This window comes from Electrophorus electricus, chromosome 1, assembly GCF_013358815.1.
Source record: "Electrophorus electricus isolate fEleEle1 chromosome 1, fEleEle1.pri, whole genome shotgun sequence".
Lineage (NCBI taxonomy): Eukaryota > Metazoa > Chordata > Actinopteri > Gymnotiformes > Gymnotidae > Electrophorus > Electrophorus electricus.
The window spans coordinates 22,302,311-22,329,292 of NC_049535.1; the positions used below are offsets into that span (position 1 = coordinate 22,302,311).

The 26,982-nt window shown below is 43.1% G+C and overlaps 2 protein-coding genes across 7 annotated transcripts; one reads left to right on the plus strand and one right to left on the minus strand.

Annotated features, from left to right (window-relative positions):
* The first annotated feature begins 3,076 nt into the window (after positions 1–3,076).
* Positions 3,077–19,452, plus strand: emp2 (epithelial membrane protein 2). 2 transcript variants are annotated; one of them, XM_027002762.2, is made up of 5 exons: positions 3,077–3,478; positions 14,394–14,512; positions 15,161–15,260; positions 15,480–15,620; positions 18,066–19,452. In XM_027002762.2, exons 2-5 carry the CDS (start codon positions 14,435–14,437, stop codon positions 18,230–18,232), a joined length of 486 nt encoding a protein of 161 aa, XP_026858563.2. In that variant the 5' UTR covers positions 3,077–3,478; positions 14,394–14,434; the 3' UTR covers positions 18,233–19,452. The 2 variants fall into 2 exon arrangements, with proteins under 2 accessions (XP_026858563.2, XP_026858562.2); XM_027002761.2 differs by lacking the exon at positions 3,077–3,478 and adding an exon at positions 3,938–4,068.
* Positions 19,132–26,965, minus strand: atf7ip2 (activating transcription factor 7 interacting protein 2). 5 transcript variants are annotated; one of them, XM_027002759.2, is made up of 13 exons: positions 26,866–26,957; positions 26,570–26,648; positions 25,646–25,725; positions 24,964–25,095; positions 24,740–24,826; positions 23,006–23,091; positions 21,854–21,906; positions 21,671–21,729; positions 21,486–21,528; positions 21,312–21,373; positions 21,183–21,213; positions 20,988–21,052; positions 19,132–20,208 (listed from the first exon to the last, which is right to left on the minus strand). In XM_027002759.2, the coding sequence occupies exons 3-13, from the start codon at positions 25,721–25,723 to the stop codon at positions 19,798–19,800; spliced, it is 1,107 nt and encodes a 368-aa protein (XP_026858560.2). In that variant the 5' UTR covers positions 25,724–25,725; positions 26,570–26,648; positions 26,866–26,957; the 3' UTR covers positions 19,132–19,797. The 5 variants fall into 5 exon arrangements, with proteins under 5 accessions (XP_026858560.2, XP_026858559.2, XP_026858557.2 ...); XM_027002758.2 differs by lacking the exon at positions 26,570–26,648 and having other exon boundaries at positions 21,854–21,894; positions 26,866–26,965; XM_027002756.2 differs by lacking the exon at positions 26,570–26,648 and having other exon boundaries at positions 21,492–21,528; positions 26,866–26,965.
* Positions 26,966–26,982: the final 17 nt, after the last annotated feature.

Sequence of the window (26,982 nt, forward strand, 5' to 3'; positions counted from 1 at the left end):
TTTTTGAGTTTAGGGTTAAGTAGAAATGGGTCACAGAGAGGACCTATATAAATACATTCTTCTTCTTCTTCTTCTTCTTCTTCTTCGCATTAGCAGAAAAACTTTAACTTTATCTGGATTTTCTTGGCTTTAATGTGCACTGCACACCACTCCTCATCAAACAGCTGTCAGATGGCAGAGATTAAACTTCTGGCATCACAATCTAGGCTGCATGTCTTCTGCATGTGGGAAATGGGCTGAACCCCGCAGCACAGACAGCAGCCTTTCAGCATGCACTGTGCCGATTTGAAATGCTCATGGAAGCTGACCTGTCCGTGTCCTTCAGGTTCGCCTGTAGGGCGCTGCCCTTGGCAACTCGTCCCGAGCTGCGTCTCAGCGGGTCGCCTGCGCTCACTCCTCTCTTCCACTGGACTGCACTGGGTTTCTCAAGCGTGGTGTGCACACGGTGAGAAGGTTAATCACTCTTTAGGGGTCATCTGGTGGTCCGTTAAAAAAGTTTGACTGTAAAGACATTGATTTAGCAAACCGCTTCTTCTGATATAAGGAAGACGTGGAACAGAGAACCCTATTCATATGGCAGTCCTAACCGTTGGGGTCTTAGATTTGCAAATCAGTATTATTTTTGCACTGAGCTCTAGCAAAGTCCCAAACACCCATGCACGTAATGTTTTATCATCATATTTTTCTTATACTAAAATAAACATCAGGCGTCAAATGAAAATCTTTGCGTTTGTTTTGTTTTGTTTTGTTTTGTTTTGTAACACGCACACACACACTTGCATGCATGCCTAAAATACCTTGCAAGTATAACTCTGAGGCATGACCTGAAAATTCTTGTGATAATTCTCTGTCTCATTAGACAGAGATCAGAGGGGGAGAGAGCCAGAAAAAGAAAGAAAGGGAGAGAGAAGGTGAAACAGAGGAAAGAGAGTGTTGTTGAGACCGAAGAAATTAGGGGGAGGGTGGGCTGCTGGGAGGTGGGGCCACAGACGCTTTGAGAGGCTGCGATGGGGCCATGCCGGACTGGAGCTCCACCCTGCCCTGCTCTGCTCTGCTTGGCAGCCAGCCTGCTATTTCACGGCTGTCTGGATCCCCAAAGTTTCCACAGTGTCCAGCCATACAGAAAAGAGACACAGGACTGGAACACTGTGTCAGATCAACACAACAACACACAGGAGGGGACAGGCTTCCATCAACAACAATGAGCAAAAAGGGGAGGAGGATCTCTATGTTTTTCAACTGTGTTGTTTTTGTTCATTCAAGTTTCTCAATGAAAAGTCAGATAAAGTGGGCAAAATGCCATGCCCTGAAAAACCTGACAGCAACCACTTTGTTACCTAAATTTGACATTAAAGTGGCTTTTGTTTCCACCTATATTTGAATGCCTCATTATGAATGCTGTTTCCACTTTTCTGATCTCTATAGTTTGTGTTTTGGGGTCTTTTTCTGGGTTCAAACTGTGCAGTCAATAAGAGTGCATATAATAGTATCAGTTCATAAGAAGAAGGAAAAACTAGTTTGTCACCTGCATGACTGGACTGTTGTGGGTGTGTGTCGTTCCTAAATCCCCGTGGCTGCTTGTGCACAGCTGCAGGTGTACAGGAAACATACACTCCCCGATCTCCTGCATTCCTCCCGGTGACATGCTGCATTTTTAACACATGTACAGGAATCCTGGACATATGCCACATGTGCAATTCCAAAATCTAAGGGTGTTTTGCCCATTCTGATGCAATTAATTGAACCACAGCACGATGAGAGTGGACTTGGAGCATAGTTTTAATCCCTCAATAGACACTTTAGAGTCGTAAGGTTAAAGTGCAGAGCTGCGACGAATAAAGAGCTGAAGGGATATCAGTATACCACGCCGTGGGCGCAAGCTCCCCATCTCACTGGGAAAGCAATTTCAGGACTTGCAGAAAGGAGTTTTGTTATGCGGTGCATTTCAGTTTATGAACGATGACAATAGGATCCTACTCAAACAAGCCTGTGTTGAGTCTGCACCCCACGGTCTGGTCTGTAGCCCGGATTCCTGCCTGTCTTTGAACACCATACCGTGAAAGATCAGGGGGAGAAGCGATCTGGAGGCTCTTGTGTATGAAAGGTGTCAGAGTGGTAGCTCTGGCTAACAGAGGCTCCTGTTCAAGAGAGGCAGGAAATTTGCTGTGTGTTTTAAGACCTGGGCTGAAATGTAGTGCTGGTGTGATGCTCCAAGAGTGCGTGGAGAGTGATATGCTGAGAGTGCTCTGATAGTGATGAATTGGGATTGCTCTGAGAGTAATGCGCCAACCGTGCTACACGCCGATTGTGAGGTGATGTGGCAACTGCAAAAATGCTTCTGCTAGGACCATTTTACAAAAGCATGCTTTGCTGAATCTCTAAGAGCCATTTGTCTGGGGACAGAGACTAGTCAGAGGCCTGGAATTAATTGGCAAACTACTCTGGTCTCTGTCGAAAGTGCTTGAATGTTTAGGGTAGGGCACTTTTTTTTCTGCCTGTGCTGAGACTCTCGCCTGACTGCTTACTTGTATGGCTGAGAGTAGTTTTTGACATCAGTCATAAACTGCAGTCAAACCACTCAGCTTCACACAGAATATGCTTAGAGCTAAAATGTTCATGTTGAGAGCTGAACCTGTACACTTAGCATTTAGCTGGATGCAGGTTAGGGTTATTTGCTCTGCATGTCCTGATTCACTCAGTGGATTGTCCAGTGGATTGATTTGGCATGAATGTCTAGACTGTGACTATTCTACACGCCGTCATAACCAAGCCAAAATGAATTATTTCTTGGGAGGCAAAGGATGATTTCTTAGAATGGAATTTCACAGAATTATGAGGAGGATGTTTTCTTGGCTAGTTTGAGTGAGCTCTGGAAAGAAAGAGAACGAAAATGCAGGTTTCACACTGTGCAGCTCGTCAGTGAAAAGAGACAGTGTGAAACGCATCGCTCTGTGTCTCTGAATGTGCCCCCTCTCCTTCTCTGAATCCCTCTCTCTCTCTCTCTCTCTCTCTCTCTCTCTCTCTCGCTCTCTTTCTGTCTACTTCTCTTTCTGTCTTTCTTTCTTTCTTTCCATATCTTGCTCATTCTGTGTCTCTCAACCCTGGGGAAACTCAGGGAGCCAAAAACCTGGGGATGCAATACAAAAGGCAAATGCGATGAGACAAGATGAAGTGAACAGACAGGAACGCTCCCCGCCGATACAGACGCTCCGCCGCTTCACAACGCAATAAAGCCTTTCAGTTTTCCTTTAAAACGGCGGAAGCGCAGCACCGACGGGCGTTTACTGGCGCTCTACGGGAACATTTGGTAATGTCTGCGAGTCTTGCGGCAGCTGGTGTGGGAAGCATAGGAGCGCGGCAGAGAGAAGGAGTGTGATCTGCAGCGCCGGTGGAGTTCCGCGAAGCGCAGCCGTAGCATTTCAGAGCGGCTGTTGAGTCTTTGGAGCGCATCCGTGGGATTTAACAATTTCATTTGCAAGTAAATCTCTTGCCCCTTTCTCCCTGCCGTTGCAGTCAAAAACAGGATATTAGACTTTCCCCTTTGCGCATGTTCTTTCAGGCTCACTTGATGCACTGAAACGCGCGTAAGCAGAAACTTCCGAGATAACTGGCGAACTGAACTGAGATCACTGAAAGCCCTAACCACCCAGTGAGCCTGAAAAAAGGTTCTCTTTAAGAATGCACTTCGTATTAGACAGCATATATTAAATAAGTAAATTTTCTACTATTGGACCAGCATTTTAAGTGCGAATTAATAATGATATAAGACTCGTTTTGTAAAAGTAACCCCCAAAAAAACTGAAAATATTTGAATGCGTTTTCAACACTTAGTAGCCGTCTCCTCCCCTGCTCCATCACCATCACAAGCGGTATTCTGTTCCAGACCACACCCAGTGTAGTTCTGGGCAGTTACCGATTTGGTAGAGGAGGAGCGACCTGTTTTTTCGCATTTCACTACTACTATTTCGCCTGGAGTCACGTTTGCGTTAACGTCAGTTTGTCTCCACATCTGGTTGCTAATTCAGTTAAGCGACGTATTTTGACAACTTATTTTTCTACGATAAAAGGGTGAGTTGAAGTGTTTCATTAATTAATAGGTTCCCGTGTAGGAACTTTATGAAGTTGGTAGAATTGCAAGGAGTGACGTGTGTGAATAGATTTAGCTTATACAGTGTACTAACTTTTTTATTGCTGCGCAAAGTATAATTCTAGTATTATCCATCTGTTTTAGGGACACGACTCAACTTATTAAAGCTTGTAGAGCCGTATTCCAGTGAAAGGGGCGTTGTCTCCCGCGTGTGCGCCGTGTGTGCTGATAGAAATCCCTTTGATGATGCTGATTGAATGACTTTAGCCCTTTGAACGGTTGTTAGATTTGGCCCCGTCCGTATTTAAGGCAATATTGACTCAATAAGCAATTTGTTTTGTTAACTTTATACTAGTCAAACTCCACTGTGAACTGTAAGGTTTAAAAATAGCAATAGTCACAGTGTGTTTGTGGTATTTTGTAAAATATCTTTGTTTTGATTGTGATATATAGAATCAGACAGACCCCACTTTGCAAAAATATAATTTTTAGAAGTCTCCCAACCCAAAACCTTGTCTAGAACGTCGCCCCCTGGTGACACTGAACAGCTTTGTATACACTATAACTCCATCCGGGACAGATCCAGATGTGTTACAAGGTCAGGCATTAATAGACCTCCTAAGGTACAATTTAATTCATGAAACCGTCTTATCTATAATCCGTGACCTTTCTCTGAAATTCATAATTTTTATATTGCTCTTTTAGATATATGATCTACTTCCCTCAATGTTTATGTTAAAGTTTCAAAAAGAAGTTGCAAGAAGTATAAAAATAGCTTATTTGTATCATTTTGTTCGGAAGGATCGGTTGTGTGTTGAAAGGATGTGCAGGTCTGACTATCACCTAGGTTTCCACTACAACTTTATGTTTTACTTTTTCCATATCTGGAATTTGATCTAAAGAGCCCATCTCTATAAGTAGGGGTGTGTGTGTGTGTGTGTGTTTGGCACATTTGCTGTGGTGCACATTCCGGAGTGTATGTTGGGGCGTTCTGGGGGCGGGGAGTATCCGTGAGGCCCAGCAGTTCAACGCGGAGTGGATTTCCGGAGGTACGGCCACTCCTCGACGGCAACACAAACACAGCCGACCCCGGGTGCCCTAATCCCAGCCCCCTCGGTGTATAAAAACAGAGCTGCGTCATGATTTATGGTTCATCCGCAAAAAGAGCTGATTGGTGGCGGAGCTAGTGCGGTGTGTATGGCTGTATGGGCGTGGATGCGTATACTTATCAGCAGTTTGTACAGTATTAACCCTGCGTCTTCCTCTGACGGCTCTCCCAGACCCACGCCCACTGTGCCGCCCTCTCTGGAGAGTTCTTATGTCGCTACCTTCAGAGGGAACACCGCTAATTCCTCTCGTTGTACCGAACAAATGCGTCAGCTAAGGCCCTGCAGTTTCAGCTCGACTTGGCTGATACCTTTGCCTCCTAAAATGAATGCTTTATAGTCCTGTGTGAAATTTACGTATAGGGGTGCCATGTGATCCCCAGGGCCTCTTGTGTAATTTCGCTTTGGATCCTCTACGTGTTATTTTTCCATTCTACAACACAGAGCTGGTCCAGTAATCCGCTGAGTAAGCGGTTTCAAAAAAATTCTGAGTTTATGTTCATGGCTGTGGTGAGAGTGAAACAAACTGAAATTTTGATTAAAAAATGTTCACTTTCCTTGCCCCTTTGGGAACCAAGTAGTGCACATTAGGTCTGCCTGCTAGCTCCACAAAACTTTCCAGTTAAATGGTAGGATAACTATTTCCACAATCATGTCATTTTGAAGTTTGATTTTTCTCCTTGTGGTGAGGTATCATGAAGATGTTTTAACATTTCTGATCGGCTGAAATGGCTTTTAGGTAAACCTATGTGAATTATCATTATCATTATTACCACCACATGTTGTTCAAACATGAATGTTTCATGTAAAGTAGGGCAGGGTAATTAGGCTTAGTTATAAAAGTAGTTTGTATTATGTTTCTGTTTGGCACCTTTTTATGAGGTAGCAGTGTTTAGTTGGAAATTAAGCCATTATGGCACTGTGTCATTATCTGCACCTCTCAGTCCCAGCAGAATCTGTGCTGCAGATCAGCGGTCAAGACCTGACCTGCTTTGTTTCACAAGTCTGGCAACGAGGTCGAAGTGGCCAAGCACGCTGCCCTTAGCAGGGGTTGGGCCATGCCAGGAAGGGACACAGAAAACGCAAGGGTTCCTGCCAGCGTGCCTTGTCATGTTGGAGACAATAAAATGACCCACCATGTGGTTTTTAGCTCGGAAGCATTTTGCATAGCAAATGACCTGTCAGAGTAGCAGAACATGTTCCACAGCACGGTGCCGTGAAATGCAAGGACACAGCGGATGAGGGAAACGCTTCTTGCTGATACACATGTGCTCTGCCTTTGCCATTTCTAGTTTGTTTTCAGTAATAAAAGAAAAAAACAATGTTGATGAAACCCATTTGTGGAAAAGGAGGCAGGAAGTCACTGCTGTGTGTGTGTGTGTGGGGGGGGGGGGGACGACTTATAACTGAGGTGGAGAATGTTTGTCACTATGAAAATGTTTTGCAGTATGATTTTCCATCTGGTAGCATTGTTTTAAAGCCATGCATGCCAGTACTTAGCATTGTATTTGGGGAATAAAAACTTGAAATAGAGGTGAAATTCCTGAAGCTTTTGGCTCTGGTGGGGATGACAGTCCCTTTATGGATAACTGCAGATATCTTGTTATTTATCTTACTACAGAAAGAGATAGGCAGATATGGAGAACAGTATGCCTACACACACACACACACACACACACACACACACACACACACTGAGACAGCGATGACAGGAGAGAAGAATTTACCTGAACAGTGGGGGATGGATGATAGAGGGGGTCTTCTAGACAAGACAACAAACATAGAGTTAACTGGGATTGAGGAATATGCCTTTTTCTATCTCACAGTCCCTATACTTACACACACACACACACACACACACACACACACACACACACACACACACACACAGAAGAAAGGAGAATCAGATGCAAATGGCAGGTCTAGTCAGTTCTGTTTATAAACTTCAGGGCTGGCATACCCAAACGTGCATACTTGCACCACATGACAGACATTAGTCGCGGTATGAACATAAGCAGTTGGCAATGCGAGACCCAATCTGTTATTTGCATGACGAGACTAAACAAACAAACCCATGTGTGTTAGCCACACCGGGTGGGATTGTACAGCCTCTGTTTGTGTTTGTCTCCAGAAGCTTGAAGATCTCAGTCTGGTCGGAGCTGCAATCCCTGTATTAGAGAAGAACTTCAAAAATATGAGGATGGCGCAGCACGAAATGCCTGTTAGAGTAATACGCCACAGATGGAAAACCTGATTGGAACGCCGCAGTTAAGTCCACTTGAAGTAACAGGCTGTTTCTCGAGAGGGAGAGGAGGCCTCCCTCTCTCTCTCTGTCTGCCTTAAGATCAAAGTGCTTGGGGAGGATTTGACAAGCGTGTGAATGAAAGCTGAGAACTCCGGGCTGAGGTTCTCACGGGTTCGTTGCGTCTGCTGCGTTTATGTGCAGGCATCTTCAGTCGCTCCCGTGGGCCATCACCACCGGTATGCGATGTGAAAGAGCCCACTGGTGTGACTCTGGGCCATGCCCATCTTGCCAATCGCCATGGCAGACCCCATGAGAGGAAGTGCGCTCCAACACCCAGATCAGGGACCGTATTTTTTAGGCATCTTAGAAGAACACTGATTTGAGATCATCTCTCACTAGTATATACAGCTGTATTCAGGGCTAGGTAAATGTCAAAAACTGTTCCCCAGATCAACATTTTTACTCTGGTAAATGCGCGCTCGGGGCTTTCAGCTCGCCCCCCTTCGTGTGTCTGGGCTGGAGCTCAGGCGCCTCAGGCCAAAACACGAGGCCCTTGCAAAACGAGGAGGCTCCCGCGCCAAAACAGCAGAGCTTCAGACGGAGACGTCACCCTCGGGACGTTGTGGGAGACGCATGACACGATTCCTCAAGGGCTGCGCGGGACCAGCGGTTTGTCCGGGCGCTTTCTCTCTCTGAGCCGTGAGACTTATTCACATGTTTGTCAGGGAGATCATTTCTTCTTCTTTTTTTTTTGTCGATTTACAGTTCACAGTCTGTTTATTCTGTAGCACTCCCAGGACTCCACTGAGGGGGTCTAAGTTTTTAGTAAGGGCAGCCCCTGAAGCCACACTTGCTTTGTCTCCGTGCAGTAAAACTCAGAGTTGGCCGCTTGCCAACTATGGGTTTTGTATTTTCTCAAATATTAAGTTTTGGCCGAATAAAGGGCAGAACAGTGAGGCCAGACAAATAAAAGAAGCTGGCAGCCCATGTGAATCCTCTCTAGTTTAGATTCATTTCCTTGCACTAATCATCAGGACCATAAAAATTTGTTATAATAATCTGCAGGCATACTTCAGTCTGGGCCTTCACCTTTACTAGGGAAAACTATATGGTTATGAATGTTATCATAATTGTGCTGTGCTGCAATAATAATAATAATGAATTATTATTGTTGTTGTTGTTATTGTTATTATGGTACCTTTCACAAACATAAGGTTGCTTTACTGTGCAACAAAGACAGAAATACTGTTGAAATAAGAAGAGACTTCAAAGAAAGAAAGACAAGTACAAGTACAGAGGGAGGCGTAGAGAATTCCACAGTTTGGGTGCTACACCACTTAAAGATCTGCCACCCACAGATCAGAGCTTAGTGTAAGGCACTGTAAGTGGGCAGCTGTTGGAGGATCTGAAAGAATGAAGGGGGTTGTAGTGATGGAGGATCTGACAGAACGACAGTGGTTGTAGGGATGGAGGAGAATGCTAAAAATAAATCCATGTAGGGCTTTGGAGGTAGCGAGGAGTGTTTTATACTGGATATGTGATGCAACCAGTAACCAGTACAAGTCACTAAGAATAGGGGTGATGTGAGTAGATTTTGTTATAGGAAATTTGGTAATGACTTTTGTTAAATGACTTTAGCTGGAGGAATAATCAAAAGGTAGCTACAATAATCTATGAGAGAAAATATGAAGACAAGAAACAAAAGCATCACTAAGTGAGAGTAATAGCAGGCAGCTTGCCATGTTATGAAGATGAATCTCATATCTGGACAACAGCCACATAAGTTTATTGGTGTATATAACAGTCAAATAAGGTGCTAACATGTAATGGCAGAAGTACTGCGGTAAATATGAACAGAGTAGAACAGAACGTTTTGACGTTTCATGATTACCTGATGATACTGAGAAACAGCTAGACAAATAATATTCGTTGCCTTTAATTTATGACTTAATTAAAATGGAAACAATGTGTGAGACAGTTGACACGAATGTGAATCTGCTGCCATATGGAAGTGACACAGCATAAACAGGTTCGTCGGGATGCTCTGATCTTAATTAAATCAGTGCTTTCAGTGTCAGAAGGGTCAGAGGCTGCTTTTCCTGCAGGTGAACTGGTTACTGCGCTGGCCTTGTGGCCTGCTTCAGCTTCTCCAATGCCGTCCTGCAATGTCTTATTTAGAGCAGATGTACACAGCTTTCAGTTTGGCCTCTGAAACATTTCATGCTTTTCCCACCTCTTACTTTCTCCTCAGTTTATTTTGAACTGGCGGTTTGTGCCGGGCTTGTGGAAGGAACGCACAGACCCATTCCGTGAACCTCCAGCTGAAGCTCCAGACTGCAGGTCGTGGAGCGCTAAGTGCTCGAGCATTCGGTGTTCTCTCTGCTCCATGGGCTTCCTCTGCAGGGAAACTCTTTCTCTCCCTTCAATGTGTGTAGGGATGCTGGAGCTCTTGAAATGCTGGGTGATGACCGGCGCAGGACACTCTGAAAGGTGTTTGTGTCTGGTGGCTCTTAAACCGATTTGCCACTGGCACCTCAGCTTTATCTTCTGACTTTAACTTTCTGGGGGGAAAAAAACCCCAAACACCTTTCTAAACCCAGCCTGCCTTGTGGCTTTAACCTGAGTTCAGTGATGCGGTATATATATGGTGCCTTAATATCAGAGGGGATATATGGTTTAATATATGGTCTGTCAAAACACTGGACATCATGTAATAACCAGTCTCAGTAATAATTATCACAGGCCATGGATCACACACAGACTTAGTGATTCCCTACATGTACATAGCTAGTGTGTTCCTGGAGGGCCCCTGTGGTCAGAAGATCATGCAATTGCCCTACATTCCAATTCTCATTTACCACCGCAGACTTGAACTTGTTCCCGGGAGCCGAACTTGCGAACGGCGAGGCCGGGACGGCACGCTGGGTGGGAGCTGGAGCGGAGCGGCAACCGGAATGTCCGGTCCGTGCTGGCCCGTCTGGCAGGCTGAGTGGCGGAGAGCAGCGATGGAGTTTTCCTCTTCTCTGTCATTTCTTCCGTGGGCTGCATTTTTTAGAGGCGGCAGACCCGGAAGCGTGTCAGAGACTGCGGCTTTTGTTTTATGAGAAAAAAGAGAAAGACATTACGCTGCCGAAACCAGAGTCAGCGTTTTCCACCATGCAGGAAAAGACCAGGGTAGTTTGGAATTGACATGCACGTCCACACACAGAGACATGCAGCGCTGGCATAGTGGCTCCCTTTAGAAAGAGCTGACTCCAGATCATCTGCACATTTTGTTTCGTAGACACTCGAGCCTAATGGGAAATGTGGCGGCCATAATCGCACCACAAGATTGCATACGCTGAACTCAACCTTGTTCTAGCAGTTTTTCCAAGACAAACTAGAAGGTTTTCATATTATATCCTATATAAACTTTACCAGAGCCCCCAGCCTCATATTATAAGACAGAAATACAAGATGGAATTCCCCCACCCACTTTTCAGTTACAACTACCGCAGCTGCATTGCAGATGTATATGCAGACCAGTGAAAGACTTTGGTGATTAATACAGTGTACGTATGTAAAATGCATGCAAATCTGAATGCATTTATCTGGTTGCTTACATCATCGAGTCATTTTAACATGTACCTAATGTAAATCATTTAGGCGGTCTGGATGTGGATTAGGTATGAATGGCTCCTTTGGCTGCACAGTATCCGCAGTATATCCGCATGTGAAGCTGATGCGTAAGCCAGAACTTTGTATGGCCATTCCTGGAGCTGACTTCATGCTCTTCGCTGAACAAGAGAGCTCCACAAATGGCTGTTTTATTCTCGACATACCCACGTGGAACGATTGTGTTTCAGTAAGTTTTTTCTTCACAGCATGTGATATTTTCTGAGGCCCTTGTCCAGCAGTTGTAACGTTCAGAATTTTCTTTTGATAGCTGATCTTAATCCTTCTGTGGAGACCCTGACAGGATAAGGAACACTACTTCACTTCTTTTCGCTCTCTGTTGTGTGCATGATCAACATCACAAAACACCACATTTAGTGCTATTTTAGATCACTGTTCCAGTTAATGGACAGCAATAATCTGGGTTAGTTGCATATTAAACTGGTGTTAGTGAAAGTTGCTACCTCCAGCAATATCTTAGCATGTACAGATAAAACTACAAAGTTCACCTGATACTGATTGATTATAATTGCTCTTTATTTATTTGCTCTTTGTTTGGAACACATTCATCCCAAGAGCAGTATTTTGTCCATGTAAGAACTGTCTGACTATTCAGTCATGACTTGAGTTGCTATTACAAAAAAATACCCTTTTTACATCTCACATATTAAAGTGGTTGAGCTGAACCTCTGGACCCAGCACAAGGTACATAGAATATATATATTTATCTGCATATATATATTTTTCTCTATGCACCCCTGTTTCTCTTTCTCAGTTTGGACAGAGCACTCTCCACCATTTCACTGCGCGTTATACTGTGTATGACTATGTATGTGACGAATAAACCGAACTTGAACTTGAACTTGAACAAGGTGAAATCCACCTGGAAAGAAATCTCAGAGATCAGTTGTCAGATAACTCCCGTAGTTCTACTAAGACTCATAGAGAGCATATTTTGCATTTTGGCCTGCATGTTCTTTTTTCTCTCCTTTCCCTCCATTTTGCTTGGCTCCTCCCCTCAGGTCTCCCACGGTTTCTTGGTAAAGCTACAGGCGGCAGCTGCCGGGTAAATTTAGACCATGTGCCGGAGAAGGGTGTGGTGTGCCTAAGCAGCCCCCCCTTCATGCTCTGTCCAGTCAGATGGCTGCAACAGGCCACATCCTTCAGCTCACCAGAGCTGGAGGGCTGTAAGAGCTGCAGTGTGCTCCCGAGTGCTCGGCGTATCTGGAGACCTTCTAAACGTGTCCCGTGCGCCAACGCGAGCATGCCCATGGCTCACCACGACCATTGTGGTGAGAGATCGTGGCTTTGCAAGCTCTTCCATTGGATGAACTGGAAATTTGAAGAAGAGTGAGGCTGATTCTCGGTTCAGGGGATATGGTATGACTCAAATGGCAGAGCTTGAAGAAGAATCTTGACCTCAGGAAGTGGATCTTGATTGGTGTTTAACCCAGGGTTCTGCGGTTCTACACTATGGCCACAGCCATTCACTGTAGCACACTTGACTCAATGGCAGTTAATTTTCAAGCAATTCTTTAGACAGCAACCTGCCTGCTGATTCAGGGTTTCAGAATTCATTTACTGGACCTGTATGATGGCCAGTAGTACATTTAGCTCCTGCTTTAGCCATCAGGTTGGACAGAACGTGAAGTGGGTGCAGCAGTGTCTTCACTTAACACATTATTGTTCTGGTCCACAGCAAGGCTCATGTAGAGGGACCAGCTGTGCTTCTAGACTCCCGTAAACTCTGGAGATGGTCGCAAAGATGAATTCTGCCGTTCACTCCCCATTTATAGCAGTCACAAAGTGTTCACCTGAGGGCTCCTGTTACTTAAAACAGAGCAGGACTTCTGAGTCAGAGTGACTTACAGTGGGCAGGTCTGTCACATGGACCAACATTTTAATAGAGATTATTTAGAATTATGTTTTTAATATTCTAAGGAGGGACCTAAGCTATTATAGGTACCACAAATTAGAAAGGGTGTAGGCTGACAACATGCTTACATCATGGACAGCACTCATCCACCACACCTAGTCTCATTATATACCTACAGGAGGAATCTGTCATCATTACAAACACGATGGCATTTAATGATAAAAGTGGAGTGTTTTTTGCTGCGGACCTCTTCATGGGCTTTCATGGGAACTCTTTGTAAGTGCGTCAATGGATTTTGCAACATTCTTAACAACTAAATATAAGTAGAGCAAGAGCTCACACCACTTCTGTATTTATTCAACATACTATTGGAAACCTAGAGAAAGGAATTTCTTAAATAAGCTCTGACTCCACTTTGGTGCGGAGCTGAACTGTTGCTCATTGTCTGTCAGACAATGTCAGCATTTTTCTTCAGCTCAGAGCCAAATGTATTTTGTTGTTCATGCTTTAGGGAGCACAATTTAGCCCTGGGAAGAGAAGGTTTAAAGGAACCCCTCATATTTTCTGTGAGGTTAAATATTAGAAAAAGAAGGCTTCTAGGTAAGAACCCAAACTGACGCAGGTTTGCACTTGGACGGACTATCTGAATTTGCTTTGTGGACATGAGCCCCCCTCCCGCACATGATGCCATCAGCCTGCTAGGCTGTGTCAGGCTCTGGGGTGCAGCCCCCGAGGCTCTGCCCCTTTAGCTTCCAAATCCTCCTCTGAATGGGGCCTCAGATGTGAGCTCAGAGCTAGGGCCCCTGCCACAGCATTAGCTCATTGGTTCCGCTGCGGATCATCGCGGTCCACATGCTCCACAGCTCCCCTCCTCTGCCGTGCAGGACTCAAAGTGCACAGCAGTGTTCTGAGAGGTCGCGGGTGCTCTGGAGGGCTAAGATGATGACTCCTGTTTTTGTGTTTGGCTGCTGCATAACTCTCAATGCGATGAGGCCTCAGGCAATGGGTGTAAGCACTAGAGAATTTGAATTTGTAGAGGATTAGTTTGTGGCATGCTGTTGGAGACGAAACATTTCTGAGAGGTGGAAGGAGTGTTTTTCTCGAGCCAAAAGAAAAGCTGCCTGTAGTGAATATGGAAGCATTCTGAAGGTCAAGAGTTCAAAGCAAGGCATGACCCTTGTGAAAACAGCTGTCTTTAAGAATTGAAGGGGTGTGGAGCAGAGGAGTGCAAATCGAGCCCTGGAGTGTTACAGCCCTCCGCTGACACAATTCGTCAGTTAATCATCAGGCTCGCACTCTTTAGCAGGTGTGAATGAGGGAAAACACTTATCTGTGCTGCACTGTGGTTTGGAATCCATGCACGACATGAATCATTGAGCAATGGCTAGTCTAATAATATGGATGTTTTTGTTTCCCTCTGCTTAGACCTGCACTCTGCTTTTGGACCTCCTGCTCCAGTGTCAGCCATGCTGGTTATTTTGGCCTTCATCGTCCTCTTCCACATCATTTCAGCAATACTGCTCTTCATATCCACTATAAACAATGTGAGTACACTGCTGTCCTACAGCGTGCTTGTCCAAGCCGCCTTCCGAAGATCTGTCCTGCAGAGTTCAGTACCAACACCGTGCTCAGCTGCACTCGGAGCAAGTGGTACAGACAAAACTGCCCTTGATTAGCTGGATCAGCTTTCTTGGATTAAAGTCTGAGAAAGGTGCTATATAAATGTTAATAATAATAATAATAATAATAGAGTTGGAACTGAAAACTGCACAAGTTGAGATTTCCAGGGTCATGACAACTTCAAGGTCTTTTTTAGCTGTGACATCCCATTACCAAACAAAATACTTCTCCCACTTCTGTAAAACTCATCAGTCAGCAGTTCAGCTTGGTACCACCATTGTAACAATCGTTCCCTGCATCAGCTGTTAGAAAATTAGACCCCAAAAAAAAGGAATGCAGATGAAAAAAATAAAGATAAATAATTTTTTTTTAAAAATGCACCCAAATGGGTCAGTGAGTAATAAAATGTTTTGTTCTCCCAGCTATGGTGGATCTGGTTGATAGATCCAGTATATTTGTATACAACACAATACTTTGTTCAATAAAGAAATGAAACCCACCTGTGAAGAAAAGTTTAAAAAACTCTGTTTCTTTGGGAGTTGCCATCACTGATTGGTTTCTGTCACTTCTAGGCTTGGTGGTTTGTAAAAGACGGCAATTTCTACACTGACCTCTGGTTCAGCTGTAACGTCACCTGTAAAACTATAGAAGGTAGTGCCAACAAAGATGCAGGTAAACTAAACCACAGCATCCTAGTAATATTATCATATAATTTCATATCATATATCTAGTCATGATTGCCAGGTCAAACGTTTTTGAAAGAGCCATAAAAATGTACTGTATGTGGTCCAGTCAAATCAATGACATAAGCTTAACAGGCATAAGAATTCCAAAGGACAGGACAGCTAATGATCTGATGCTTCTACTAATGATGACCCCCATTCTGAACAGGCTTCCTCCAGGCGGTGCAGGCCACCATGATACTGGCCGCCATCTTGTGCTGTGTAGGCTTCTTCGTGTTCATCCTGCAGCTCTTCCGCCTGAAGCAAGGCGAGAGATTTGTCTTCACCGCCATCATCCAGCTGCTGTCTTGTAAGTTGAAGAGTAAAGACTTCTCCCAAAAGCTACTAACATTATTGGTGATAATAGCTATTAACCAAGCATTGTAATTACATGGATATTAAGTTGCATCAAGGTTTACATTATCAGCTCTGTTCAGTAATTTTTGTTGGCCAAAATGTACAAGGTACAAATGCTACTAGGTTTTCTCCCTTGATGCCATGTAGATCCATTAGATTACCTTTGCTGATGTTTCTGCTTCAGGCTTGCAGTGCCAAAATGCTCATCAGAATTTCTACTACATACTGCAGATAATTCAAATATAATTACCCCCAACTAGGCCTGCACATCATTTTTCATTAATTACTGTAGCCTAATATTGGTTCGGAAAAATGTAGCAAATGTGCAGTGAGCTACTTTCTTACAACAGATGTGTCAGTCAATTAAACTGGCTTAGCATTTTGATGGCACAGGCATCTCTCCCAGACATGCATCAAGATCTTGTCAGAAAACATGTGCCCCAAAATAAGTTTAAACCCTTCAGAATTTACACTCAAATCACTCAAAATGCTCTTTTTAAAACCAAAAATATGAACAACAAAAATCAATCCAAAAAAAAAAAAAAAGCTATGACCTCTGTAAAATCATAAAAGCAGCCTGAATACAGGGTGAAGTTGGAATCACTTCAATGTCACCAACACGAGAAGCGTATGTCAAAGGCTAAACACAATAACAGACTTGCTAACATCACTAGCTTGTCCAAAATCAAGGCAAACACTTTTTACACTTGTTTTGAGGCAAAATCACACCAAGCTTTGTGAGAGAGCACTCACTGCTGACGAGGTGAATTTACTCTTTGTCTATGTGGGTGACAAACAGATCCTTCAGGCAAGGCATGGTAGGTTTCTATATATAGCACTTTTCATCCACAGCGGCAATCCAAAGTGCCTTTAAGAAAGTAACAATTTGCAAGGCAACCGGTACAGGTGCATTGCTGGCCATGTCCTTAAAAGTGTCTGCAGATTAGCTGATGAGAGTGTTTGTGGACATTTTCTGTCTTTGTCCTTGTCTAACATGTTTCAAACTGGCCACGATCGTTCCCGTACCCAAGACCAATGTAACGTTTAAGTTAGTGCTACTCTGTTACTTTGAGCATACACAAGTGCTTCGAGAAACTGGCTAGAGCGTTCGACTCCTCCTCACCACACATACATAAGACTGCTGTTTTGCATTCAGCACCACAAGCCCCTCGTTTACTGTGTGGCTGGATCCTGAGCTGTTGGGCAGTAGGTGGTAAGAATGGGCATCAGCGTTTCCTCTTCACTGACCCTAAATACAGGAGTACCCCAGGGTTGCGTACTCAGTCCTCTCCCCGTGTACTCATGACTCTGTCATCAAAGTGGATTACATGGCAAGAGTGGGTCCAAGTTTCTCTGTGTACATGTTCTGGAGACCCTCACATGGACCGAATATACCAAATGTGTAGTGAAGAAGGCAGTGGTGCTTTTTCTACCTTGCAAAGCTGGAGGCCTGGTATGAACACCCACGTCCTCAGATCATTTTCACAATATTCACATTTCCACATCTAACATGTCACGTATCACAATAGGGTACAGCCTTTGCACATGTAATCGGTGACATCTGCTTGTTGCTGTTGCCCTATATGTTAATATTAAAATATCCTTATTTTCATATTTATTTCCTACACTACACTGTATACCTGCATATAGCTGAAATGACAGTAAAAGGTCTTGACTCATTTTACATGTGTACTATTGGAAGCATCTTTATCCATCCTGATTCAGCAATTCTGGCAGGAACCACACAGCCCCGCAGGAGTTGCTAAACGCAGCACTGGGTTTGCGCTCCCATCCCTCCTGGAGTTATGCACCAAGTGCAGAAACACCGCTCACCCAAGCTAGCCTGTCGCTGCTGACACACGGTCCTGGGATAGCGTCTTTCTTCAGGACCACTAAACGGCCAGTAGCCACTCATTACGTTGAAATGTGGCCTGCTCTCTCACAACCACTTAGAACTCACCTGGACAACCCACGCTTACCCCCATATGAACCCTGGTCAGTCTGTACTTTATTGCTTCTGCCCTGTACAGTAGCATATACAGTAATATACATCAGCTCACAGCACACTGCATTACTTGATATACTTGATCTGCTCTGATCAGGACATGTGTGTGTACTGTATGTCAGTGTATGATGTGTGACCATGTGATCACTGCACGGTGGTCACATGGTGGGTGACCGCATGATCAGTTTACGGCAATGTGTACAGCGAGTACGATGAGTTTGTGTATTTAATACGGCACTGGTGCAAGAGGCTACGCACAAGATTTTCACTCTCTCGTGTGACAAAAGTGATTTTTTTAAAACTCAATTTCAACCTCACCTCGACATAAATGCAATACTACACTCGGCCCGTACTGCACAGCTTTAACCCCTTTCTGTGTATCACCATCTCCAGGCCTGTGTGTGCTGATCGGCGCGTCCATCTACACGGCCCAGCACGAGTCCATCGACAGTAAACAAACAAACGGGGAGTACGGCTACGCGTTCGTGGTGGCCTGGGTGGCCGTCCCCATGACCCTCATCAGTGGCCTGATGTATCTAGTGCTGCGGAAACGCAAGTAGATGCTCACAACGCCCCGACCTCACCAGGCCCAGCCTTAGCCTTAGTTTTTGTAAATATACTTTTTTGTTTGGTTTGTTTTTAGATGTGCAGTTCAAATACATGCCATAATGTAAGATTACAGAAAATAAGAGAGATAAAAGATAATTAAATAATACATTCTTGATATTAACCATAGAATACTGGAAATTAACTGTTCTTTCTTTGAAACGATGTACCAAATCCGTCTTAACCTTTTGTGTAAAAGGCCATTTTGTTTCCTCTATTGAAAATGTTTGTGGAGTTATGCTGGGGAAGTTAAATGGGACTGAATCCAAGTTGAAAATAAACAGGAAAAATAACTAAATAAATAAAAGAACACAAGTGACATTTTAAGTCAATATTATACCAAAAACTACTATTTTGGCTTGACTCCTTCATAAAACCACCATGTGAAATCTGGCTTGGTGGCACTTGGCTGGACGTCCTGCTGGACCATTGTCTGACTCAGCCTTAACTGAATATGGAAGGCAGAAAAGTGGTCATGCTAAAATGTACTGCCAATTTGCTAAGAGCATCATACTTGAAGCTGAATAGATCGATTATAGCAGCTTGTGTTCATTATGCTATTTTTTTTGTAAACGTTGGTATTAATAAAAAAACAAAAAAAAACCTAGTCATACTGCATGTTTTATTAATTTTTTACCTGCATTTAGCTTACCATCGATATTAAAATCAAATATAAAATGTAGTTCTTTAATGAATAGTAGTAAAGACTTGAAATGAGCTTAAAGTGGAGAAGAGAATTTGCGTTTGAAAATCGCAAATGAAACAGACCAAAGCCACATTTCATAATATTTGGTTATTTTGTTTTGTTGGTCTTTGTCTCATGTGAGGAATAATAGACAACTGAATCAAAGAATTGAGAAAAGATTAAATTGATCTGTATTTATGTAGACCAAATACATTGCTGTTCATTTTGGTAATGAAGTATTATTTTTACAAGCTTGAACCCTTTCCTTACATTGTTTCCATATGAAGTGATCTCATTGGATATTACTCAAGGTTTTTAAAATTTGAATGAAATCACATTGGCAGCTTTTTGTTTGGACGCTCGTGCGCTGTGTCTGATGCCTATAGTTGCCTATGTTTCCACTGACTGACCCCAATCAAGGGCTAAATGTTTTGCTTGTTTTTTTAAGTCATTCAAATGTATTTTACATTAAAGATCAACTACTTGTAACTTTTCCAGGCCATTACTTTACTTTTACTTCACCCATCCATTTCAAGTTCGTACAATGGCAACTAATGTTTTACTTTTGTCTACATGAACTGAATTTCCAGGTTCCAAATCTAAATAAGTAAACATTTATTACATTTTATTGATAACATTTGTTACATTACCTGATTTTGTACAAAATCATAGAAAAGATCCCCCAACCCCCCAGTTCATGGGGGGGGGGGGGGGTCCGCTACCTTCCAGATTTGCGCTCCAACCACTAATCTGACTAAACAAGGGCAGTAACTTTAAAATTTATAGAGCCAGCTGTTAAGATACTAAATGCTGAGGGGTCACGGACAAGAAGAGTCATGTTTTCCCACCTAAGACAGTCTGCACGTCGCTGTACGGCCCGTAGCGGCCGTAGATATCCTTCCCTACTAGGATGAAGCTGAGCGTCTTTCCGCCTGAATGGTCGGACACCCGGCACGCCATGGGCAGGGGAATGGCTTTCACCACTCCCATGGTCTTCCACTTGGAAAAGGTACCGTCGCTGTGCTGCTGGGTCACGTATATGTAGTAGCAGTCCATGTCGGCAGCGTGCGGGTCTTCCTCCTCCACGTTCCACAGGAGGGCTATGCTTTGCGGATTGGTGATGCGAGCCACCTTCACCACAGGCTTCTGGGGCATGTTCTTTGTGGCCGCCACGACAGGCAGCTGCTGGGGAAACGGAGTATCCGGGAACGGAGGAAGCTGCGTCCACAGGTCGGTCTGTTGAAACTGCATCACACAACGTCCACAAAATGGGTCAGCTTCACATTAAGTGTCAAGTCTTTTGGATCGCCGAGGATTTACAGATATTCAACATCTAATCAAACCGCACGAAGTCATACAAAAGCTAGAGTTTTGCTGCTCTGTAGTGCCACTGTCCTGTGCAGCATAGTTTTTTTCTCAACTGTTACACAATGAAATCATCACTTCATTAAACTGCCCACAATTAGCTGATGAGGTGAATTAAAAGGGTGGAGCAACTTATCATGGCCATTGTGGGTGGGCAAATTTGAGGAAGGTTTAGGCAGAATGGTGGGAAAATTGAGCCTCGTTTCCAAATTTGGGCCAATAAAACTGCTTCAAAGTATAATTAGCACACATCCTTTCACCAAACTTAGAACTTGCATTTTAACATCGTGAAGTAATGCTCACTTTTTCCCCCTCCATGTGGCTACAAACAAATCTTGGAAAGAAACTGAACTCAAAACCATCTACTCTCCTTTAGCAGTCTTCTTAGCAATTTTCTTAGTGTGTGTTCAAAATGACAGCAACTTGCCCATCCTTCTGATGCCCTTGATTTTGAAGATACTTGATTTACTGTAGTCATCAGCATGTACAAATTCCTAGTACTTCTGAAGGGAACAAGTTGTGACTGCATCACATCAAAGTCATCACCCAATCTGATTCTGTTACTAAAACTGTGTGGAACCATGTGTGAAATGCATTGGGAAAGCCAGCCCAAAGCCCCCCTGGTGTGAGGAGGCAACAGATAAGGCAAGGCTGTTTACCTGCACCCCTTGTGCCTCCGGACTCCTGTTCTTCACAACAGCAAGACAAGGGCTCTTTGGCTGCTCTAAACATACAAGAGAAGCACTCATTTGGCACTGGGTATAGAAAGATACTTTTTGGAAAAATTACTAGATATGCAATCCATATATATATACATATATAAAATAAAAATACAAACAAATTCAGAGTAGTACCAAGTGGAGAGAAACTGGTATCCATATCTTTCTGCAAGGATAATGGAGACGGGGGATACAGAGAAATTAGGAAAAATAACAACCTTAATGCTAATGTCAAGGTCAGAAATAAGTAAACATAAAGCATACCTGCGCTGATGTTTGTTTTGTAGGAGGGCAATCAGCGTGTGTTTTCTTATTCCGTCTGCAGGCTGCAACAGAAAATGTATACACCCATGAAAGCGCCACAGTTTCTCAGGTGAACACACAAGTGAAGCTGCAGTGGAAAGTGTTTTTTTTAATTAATTTCCTGACATGTAGTACCTTCACCTTCATCCGTCAAGTCAACTATCTGCTTCTTGGAGCGCTGGCAGGAAAAAACAACAAAGTCGGAGGAGACAGTAAGAAATTAAGATAGACAGCACTCCATTGTTATAAATAAGTAAACAAACAAAGGAGACATACAGCTCACAGAAAGAAATCTAGCAAAAGTGCAACCAGAACGCTACCAAACTCTGCCAGAAGCCTTCTTTGGGTTTTCTCACTGTGCCCCCCTCAGAGTCAAGCTCTATGATGTAAAAAATGTTTAAATAAAACAACAGATCACAACAAGGTAAAGGCACGTTCTCACCACCAGCCAAAAGATGTTAGCTGACAGCTGTGATGCAAATGATTGCTGTTTATAGACACACCTGTTGATGACGTTGACGTGCTGTCGCCAGACCCTCCAGAGCTGTGTGCAAAACTCAGAAAAAAACATGAACTCATTCAACTGTACCAAACTCCTACTCCAGAACTGGATGCATGCGTGGACCATGCCTCAAACTGTTCTCTCCTGCACAAAATTACGAACCTCACTGGAACATATAAAGTGTTACAATCAGAGTTGCTCATTAACACCAATCACAAGATTTCAAGACCAAAACAAAAATCTCTCCAATGACCCCTAGGTGGCACACATGGTGCACACATACAAAAGAACATAATGGCTACATGTCAATCTTGTTAACTTGGCATGCGCCAGTTCTGAATTAGCACCCTCCCCTTGACCATTCCTCAAGACACAAGCAAAGTAAACCAAGTACCCATTTACTAATTGCACAAAAGCATCATAATTAACAGATTGCGCTTTAATCTGCATCTTGCATCGGGCACACAAGCCCTCAAGCGCACAACCCGCCCCAATCCCCACCCCTTCCTCACACAAAGCCTGGAACAAAATCAACACCTTTACAGTGAATCAAACAAGTGATGGAAGGCGTTGGAGGAGGAGCAGGCATAAAACCGGAGGAAGATGATGCGGCATATGCTCAGCCTCTGGTTTTAAAGAGTCTGCAGGATGCAGGCCTGCAGTCTGGAGCTAGTGCTGCATTAGCACAGCTCACACGTGCTGGGCTAAACAGCAGGCTGACACGACACTCGGTGGAGGTGCCACAGACATTTCTTGTTTTGTTGTTTAGCTCACATGGTGGCTACGTTAAAGCAGCATTTTGTTTGCCACAGACATCAAAATAACTACACTGCTAAAAAAAAAAATCATACTATTGTTAGGAAATATTATTAGACAGAGTGCATTTTAAAGCAGAGGTTCTGTTTACTGTTTCTCAATTATCAGATGAAGCGCATCAACATGACTGCTGTATATATGTATACAACTGAGCATAAACTGGACAACGGGCACCTGCTGTAGAAATGCTTAATGGCATGTGTTTTTACAAACAGAGTACTTCTGTGCAGAGTCGGATACTGATGTCACTAAACCTGTAACTAGAAGAAAGCAGTTCTAGCAGCATTTATGAGATGTGATGTGAACAAAACACAAAAAGCAGACAAAAAGGGTATACCTGTTTAGGTTTGTTGTCTTGGTTACAGAGCCCAGAGTCTGAGCTGGACCAGTGGAAGTGCCAAATTTTGAAGCAAGTGATTGTTGCTGTCACACACACACACACACACACACACACACACACACACACACACACACACACACACACACACACACACACACACACACACACACACACACACACACACACATTAAACTGTGGTGAACGATACCATAGCGCATTCCACAGGTAGAAAGTCAGGGAGCCAAAAGCCCAGACAATAATGACGTTATCTGAGATTAAAAACAGACTGCTCCATTAAATAAAAACAAACAAACAAACAAACAAAAAACCTTTTACAGTGCAAGAATATAATCTGTCGGTCTAACACTAATCTTTCTCAAAACACTCAGAAAGCTTCAGAAAGTTTAGCTTGATGCAGACCCCCTTTCGCCCCTTGGAGTTAGCCCTACCCCCTCCATTTTGTGCGTTCACACCTAGTGGGAGGGTGTCCCGTTGTTGGGATAGAAGAGTAGGGTGAACCGTTAAGGCTGCACTGCCATCCAAATGGAGGTTTTTCCGAGGCACACTCGAAACAGTGTGTTATGAGAAATTTCCCAGAATGTCTTGTGACTCACCGGCAAGAAGAAAGATATCTTCTCGGTTAACTCAAATGTAAAAATTACGCTAACCATTATATTATCTTACTATTCCAACATCTTGGTTGGTAGCTAGCTAGTTATATTACGTTACATCGGTATTGCTGATTTGTTCATGACAATCTCACATTTTGACATCAAATTCTCTCTACCTTTGAAGGCATATGATGCTCAAAATGTAACCAAAGTCCAGCAGTGAGGTTGCTGAACTTTATCACTCCTCTAATATCAGTGCAGACTGGCAGGGTTGCACCGCTAGTGGCCTGGTAATAAAGCAGTGTTCTTTTTTTATTTGGTGGCCGATTGATGCATGAAATTGAACTGCAGGCAACCGCAAAAGGATGCCTATAGCCCACCCAAGAGATCTCACTGCAGATAAGCTCTGCAGCCAGATTGGAAATGCCCGGTGAAAAAAAGTCAGAGTCTGTTTATGTAAAAGCCATCGATAACTACTGATGCCATATCACTATTGGGATTATTTGTGTAAGGGTTCTCCTATTTCGTAGGGAAAGTTTTCATCCACCAACTCACATAACTCACTTCCAAAGGTAAAGAGAACACTCTGAAACAAGCGATAGGGGTGAAAATAAGAGATGGGATTTGGCCTAAATCTCCACTGCCCAATCCACCTGCCCTTGCGTTCTATAGGGTAAATTATTTCTCCTTCTTGCCTCAATGCTGCTGCCCTACTCGACATCATAAATACATTTTGTGGTCACATGACGCATGTGTAAAGACTGCTTTAACAGGCCTCTTGCAAGCTTCGTATTCCTAAGATGGAACAAGCGAAAAGTGAAATGTTCAAACAGACATGATGACTGCTGACGTTTCTTGATGTCATCACATGGTTATGTTTTGTTTTTTTGGGGTTTTTTGGTGACATGTTTGCAGAAGATTGAGACCAAAGTACTGCAAGTGGAAAATTCTAATCACCTCTGAAATTCTTCTCAAACGTTTCTGCTTTTTTAAATCTCATATATGCATTGTGACATGTGATTACAGTACTGCATACAACATCCTTATTGCATAAAATACATAAGAAGGCATTTAATGTTGCGTTATACGTCCAGCATTACAGTATGACATCACACTGTACCTGATCCTGGGAGAACTCCGAAGTGCCACGTTGTCGTATGTAGGCAAAGACAGCATCGCCTCTTCGTTTCACTTTCTTCACATGTGCCTGGAAAGAGGAAATCACAAACATCATACTGCGGTAGTGTAAAATAAACATCATGGTCAATTCAAGAAATGTTGTTGTTGTTGTTTTTTTTTAATAATTGCAATTGTATTTTCTTCATTTGCTGTACATGCACATACTTCTAGTTTTTTTATTCTTGTGCTATATCTGGGTTCACCATCTATCTCCTGAATTCGTTCCATCAGAGCTTTCATCATTTTGTCGGACTGTTCAATTGCAGATTGCACCTCTTGGGAGACCATCCTTTGAACCTGTAATTACAGGTCAGCACTGCCAGAGTCATTATATACATTCACAATCTTATAGACTGTAGTCCATCTGCAGACCCCCTATGCCTTTAATCACTGGTCCCCTGATGGGATTATTTGCGTAATGCTTAATAAGACAAACAAAAAGTTAGTAGTTATAAAACATAGCATACATTGCCCAATGTTTATTATATACCATGTAAACATTTTCTTTAGACTGACTGAAATTATACAATAATTTGCAACAGAAGTACAAATGCATCTTAGGTCCAGTCCACCAATATGCATTTTTGCTTTTTCTAGACCAATCTGACATCTAAAAGATGCAGGTATGACAATTTGTAAATGACTGTAGGAAATCTGACCCCCAGGTCAGTGTATAAGAAGCTCATTTATCAGAGGTACTACAAAATCTGCCAGGCAAAACCTGTAGCAGTGTGGCAGATATACCTAAATAAGGCCCATTCTGAGCCCACGGCAACGGAAAGAAACAGAATGTCCTTCTTGGAGAAGTCGGTTAAACTCAAGATAAGTCATTAAAGGCCAACTTTACCTCATCTTTAGAAAGCGTCGGAGGCATGGGCAATGTATTGGACTCGAACTGTTCACTCTCAGACCTTCTCCTTTTCATGCCTGTAAGTATGCAATTGTGAAGAAAGGAAAAACGTGTTAGGCCAATTGTTAGTTCTTCTTCCTTTACAAAACATTCTGAGACGCATGTTGTATTTGAACACAGGCCACATAAATAGGTGCACTGCTTTATGGTTAGTCCAAGCTTATTAATAACTCCATTCAGCCCAATTCATTTGATGGTACTGGGTGAAATAGGAAAGAACTAAATTCAAATCTAAATTTTCACAGACTGTGACAAAGCTTCAGTAACCAACAGGAGAATATACAAGCAAATATACTGATACTGAAACCTTGGATGTCTGAGTAACCCAGTCATATTTATGAAATAATCAAGCAGATCATACATTGAGCAAAGCTCTAGATAGTTTTTGAAACTACAGCTAACATTTGTAAAGTCACAAGTTCTAAAGCATTACGCTGCTTTAAATCATTATAAACAAATATACAAAATTTCAGCAAAATCACTAAGTCACAATATAGAGGGAACCATGCAAACACACAGTACATTCAAAATACAAATGAGTTTCCAACAAAGTATTTTAGCTACCCTGTTTGCTATACAAACAGCTATTGACTTCTCAAAGTGATTTAGCTACGGTTGCTAGCTATCTAGCAATGCTAATAATAGCGCATTCATAAACTGACCAACCCACCAAAGCGCTTCATATAGGGAATTAGTTAGTTAGTGAGACGCATTGATGGAAATCTAACACAACGTGACTCGCTGTCTATTCACACATGAAACAGGCGAAGGCAATTACAACATGGTAATATGCAGGTTAGCTAGCGAAGATAAGCTAACCTAGAAAGCTGGAAATGTATTTTCTTGTGAACATTAACTAACCTACAAGTGCCCCCAGAGTTGGAGCCTGCTAGCTGCAGCAACTTCTCCAGCAATACATTTTAAGTTCCCCCCGACCTGGCTGGAAATCACGAGTCAAAGAATATTGCTTATAAGGATTCGTTGTTGATCAGTTAAGTTTAGTGAAAACATGTAAAAGGTTACGCATCATAACGCACTTTCGAGCTAGCATCAACTAGCTGGCACACAGTTAGCTAGCTAGCTAGGATGCGTGACGACACGTCCGATGAACCATTGAATCTACTGCTTTGTACTTTACGTCAATTAAATATGCTCACCTGAAACGTCCATAAACACAATATGTATGCTAACTGCAAACTGCTTTATGGGAATTCGGGATTTCTTCCCCGTACCCTCTACAGCACCCAAGACAACCCCCACACTGTTTGAAACTA

Coding starts and splice junctions, on each gene's coding strand:
- emp2 (XM_027002762.2), top strand. CDS start 14,435: ATGCTGGTTATTTTGGCCTTCATCGTCCTCTTCCACATCATTTCAGCA. Junction 14,513..15,160: donor TCATATCCACTATAAACAAT/GTGAGTACACTG, acceptor TGTCACTTCTAG/GCTTGGTGGTTTGTAAAAGA. Junction 15,261..15,479: donor TAGTGCCAACAAAGATGCAG/GTAAACTAAACC, acceptor CATTCTGAACAG/GCTTCCTCCAGGCGGTGCAG.
- atf7ip2 (XM_027002755.2), bottom strand. Junction 23,092..24,739: donor CGGAGTTCTCCCAGGATCAG/GTACAGTGTGAT, acceptor TGTGTGTGACAG/CAACAATCACTTGCTTCAAA. Junction 20,209..20,987: donor CGGAGGCACAAGGGGTGCAG/GTAAACAGCCTT, acceptor TGTGTGATGCAG/TTTCAACAGACCGACCTGTG.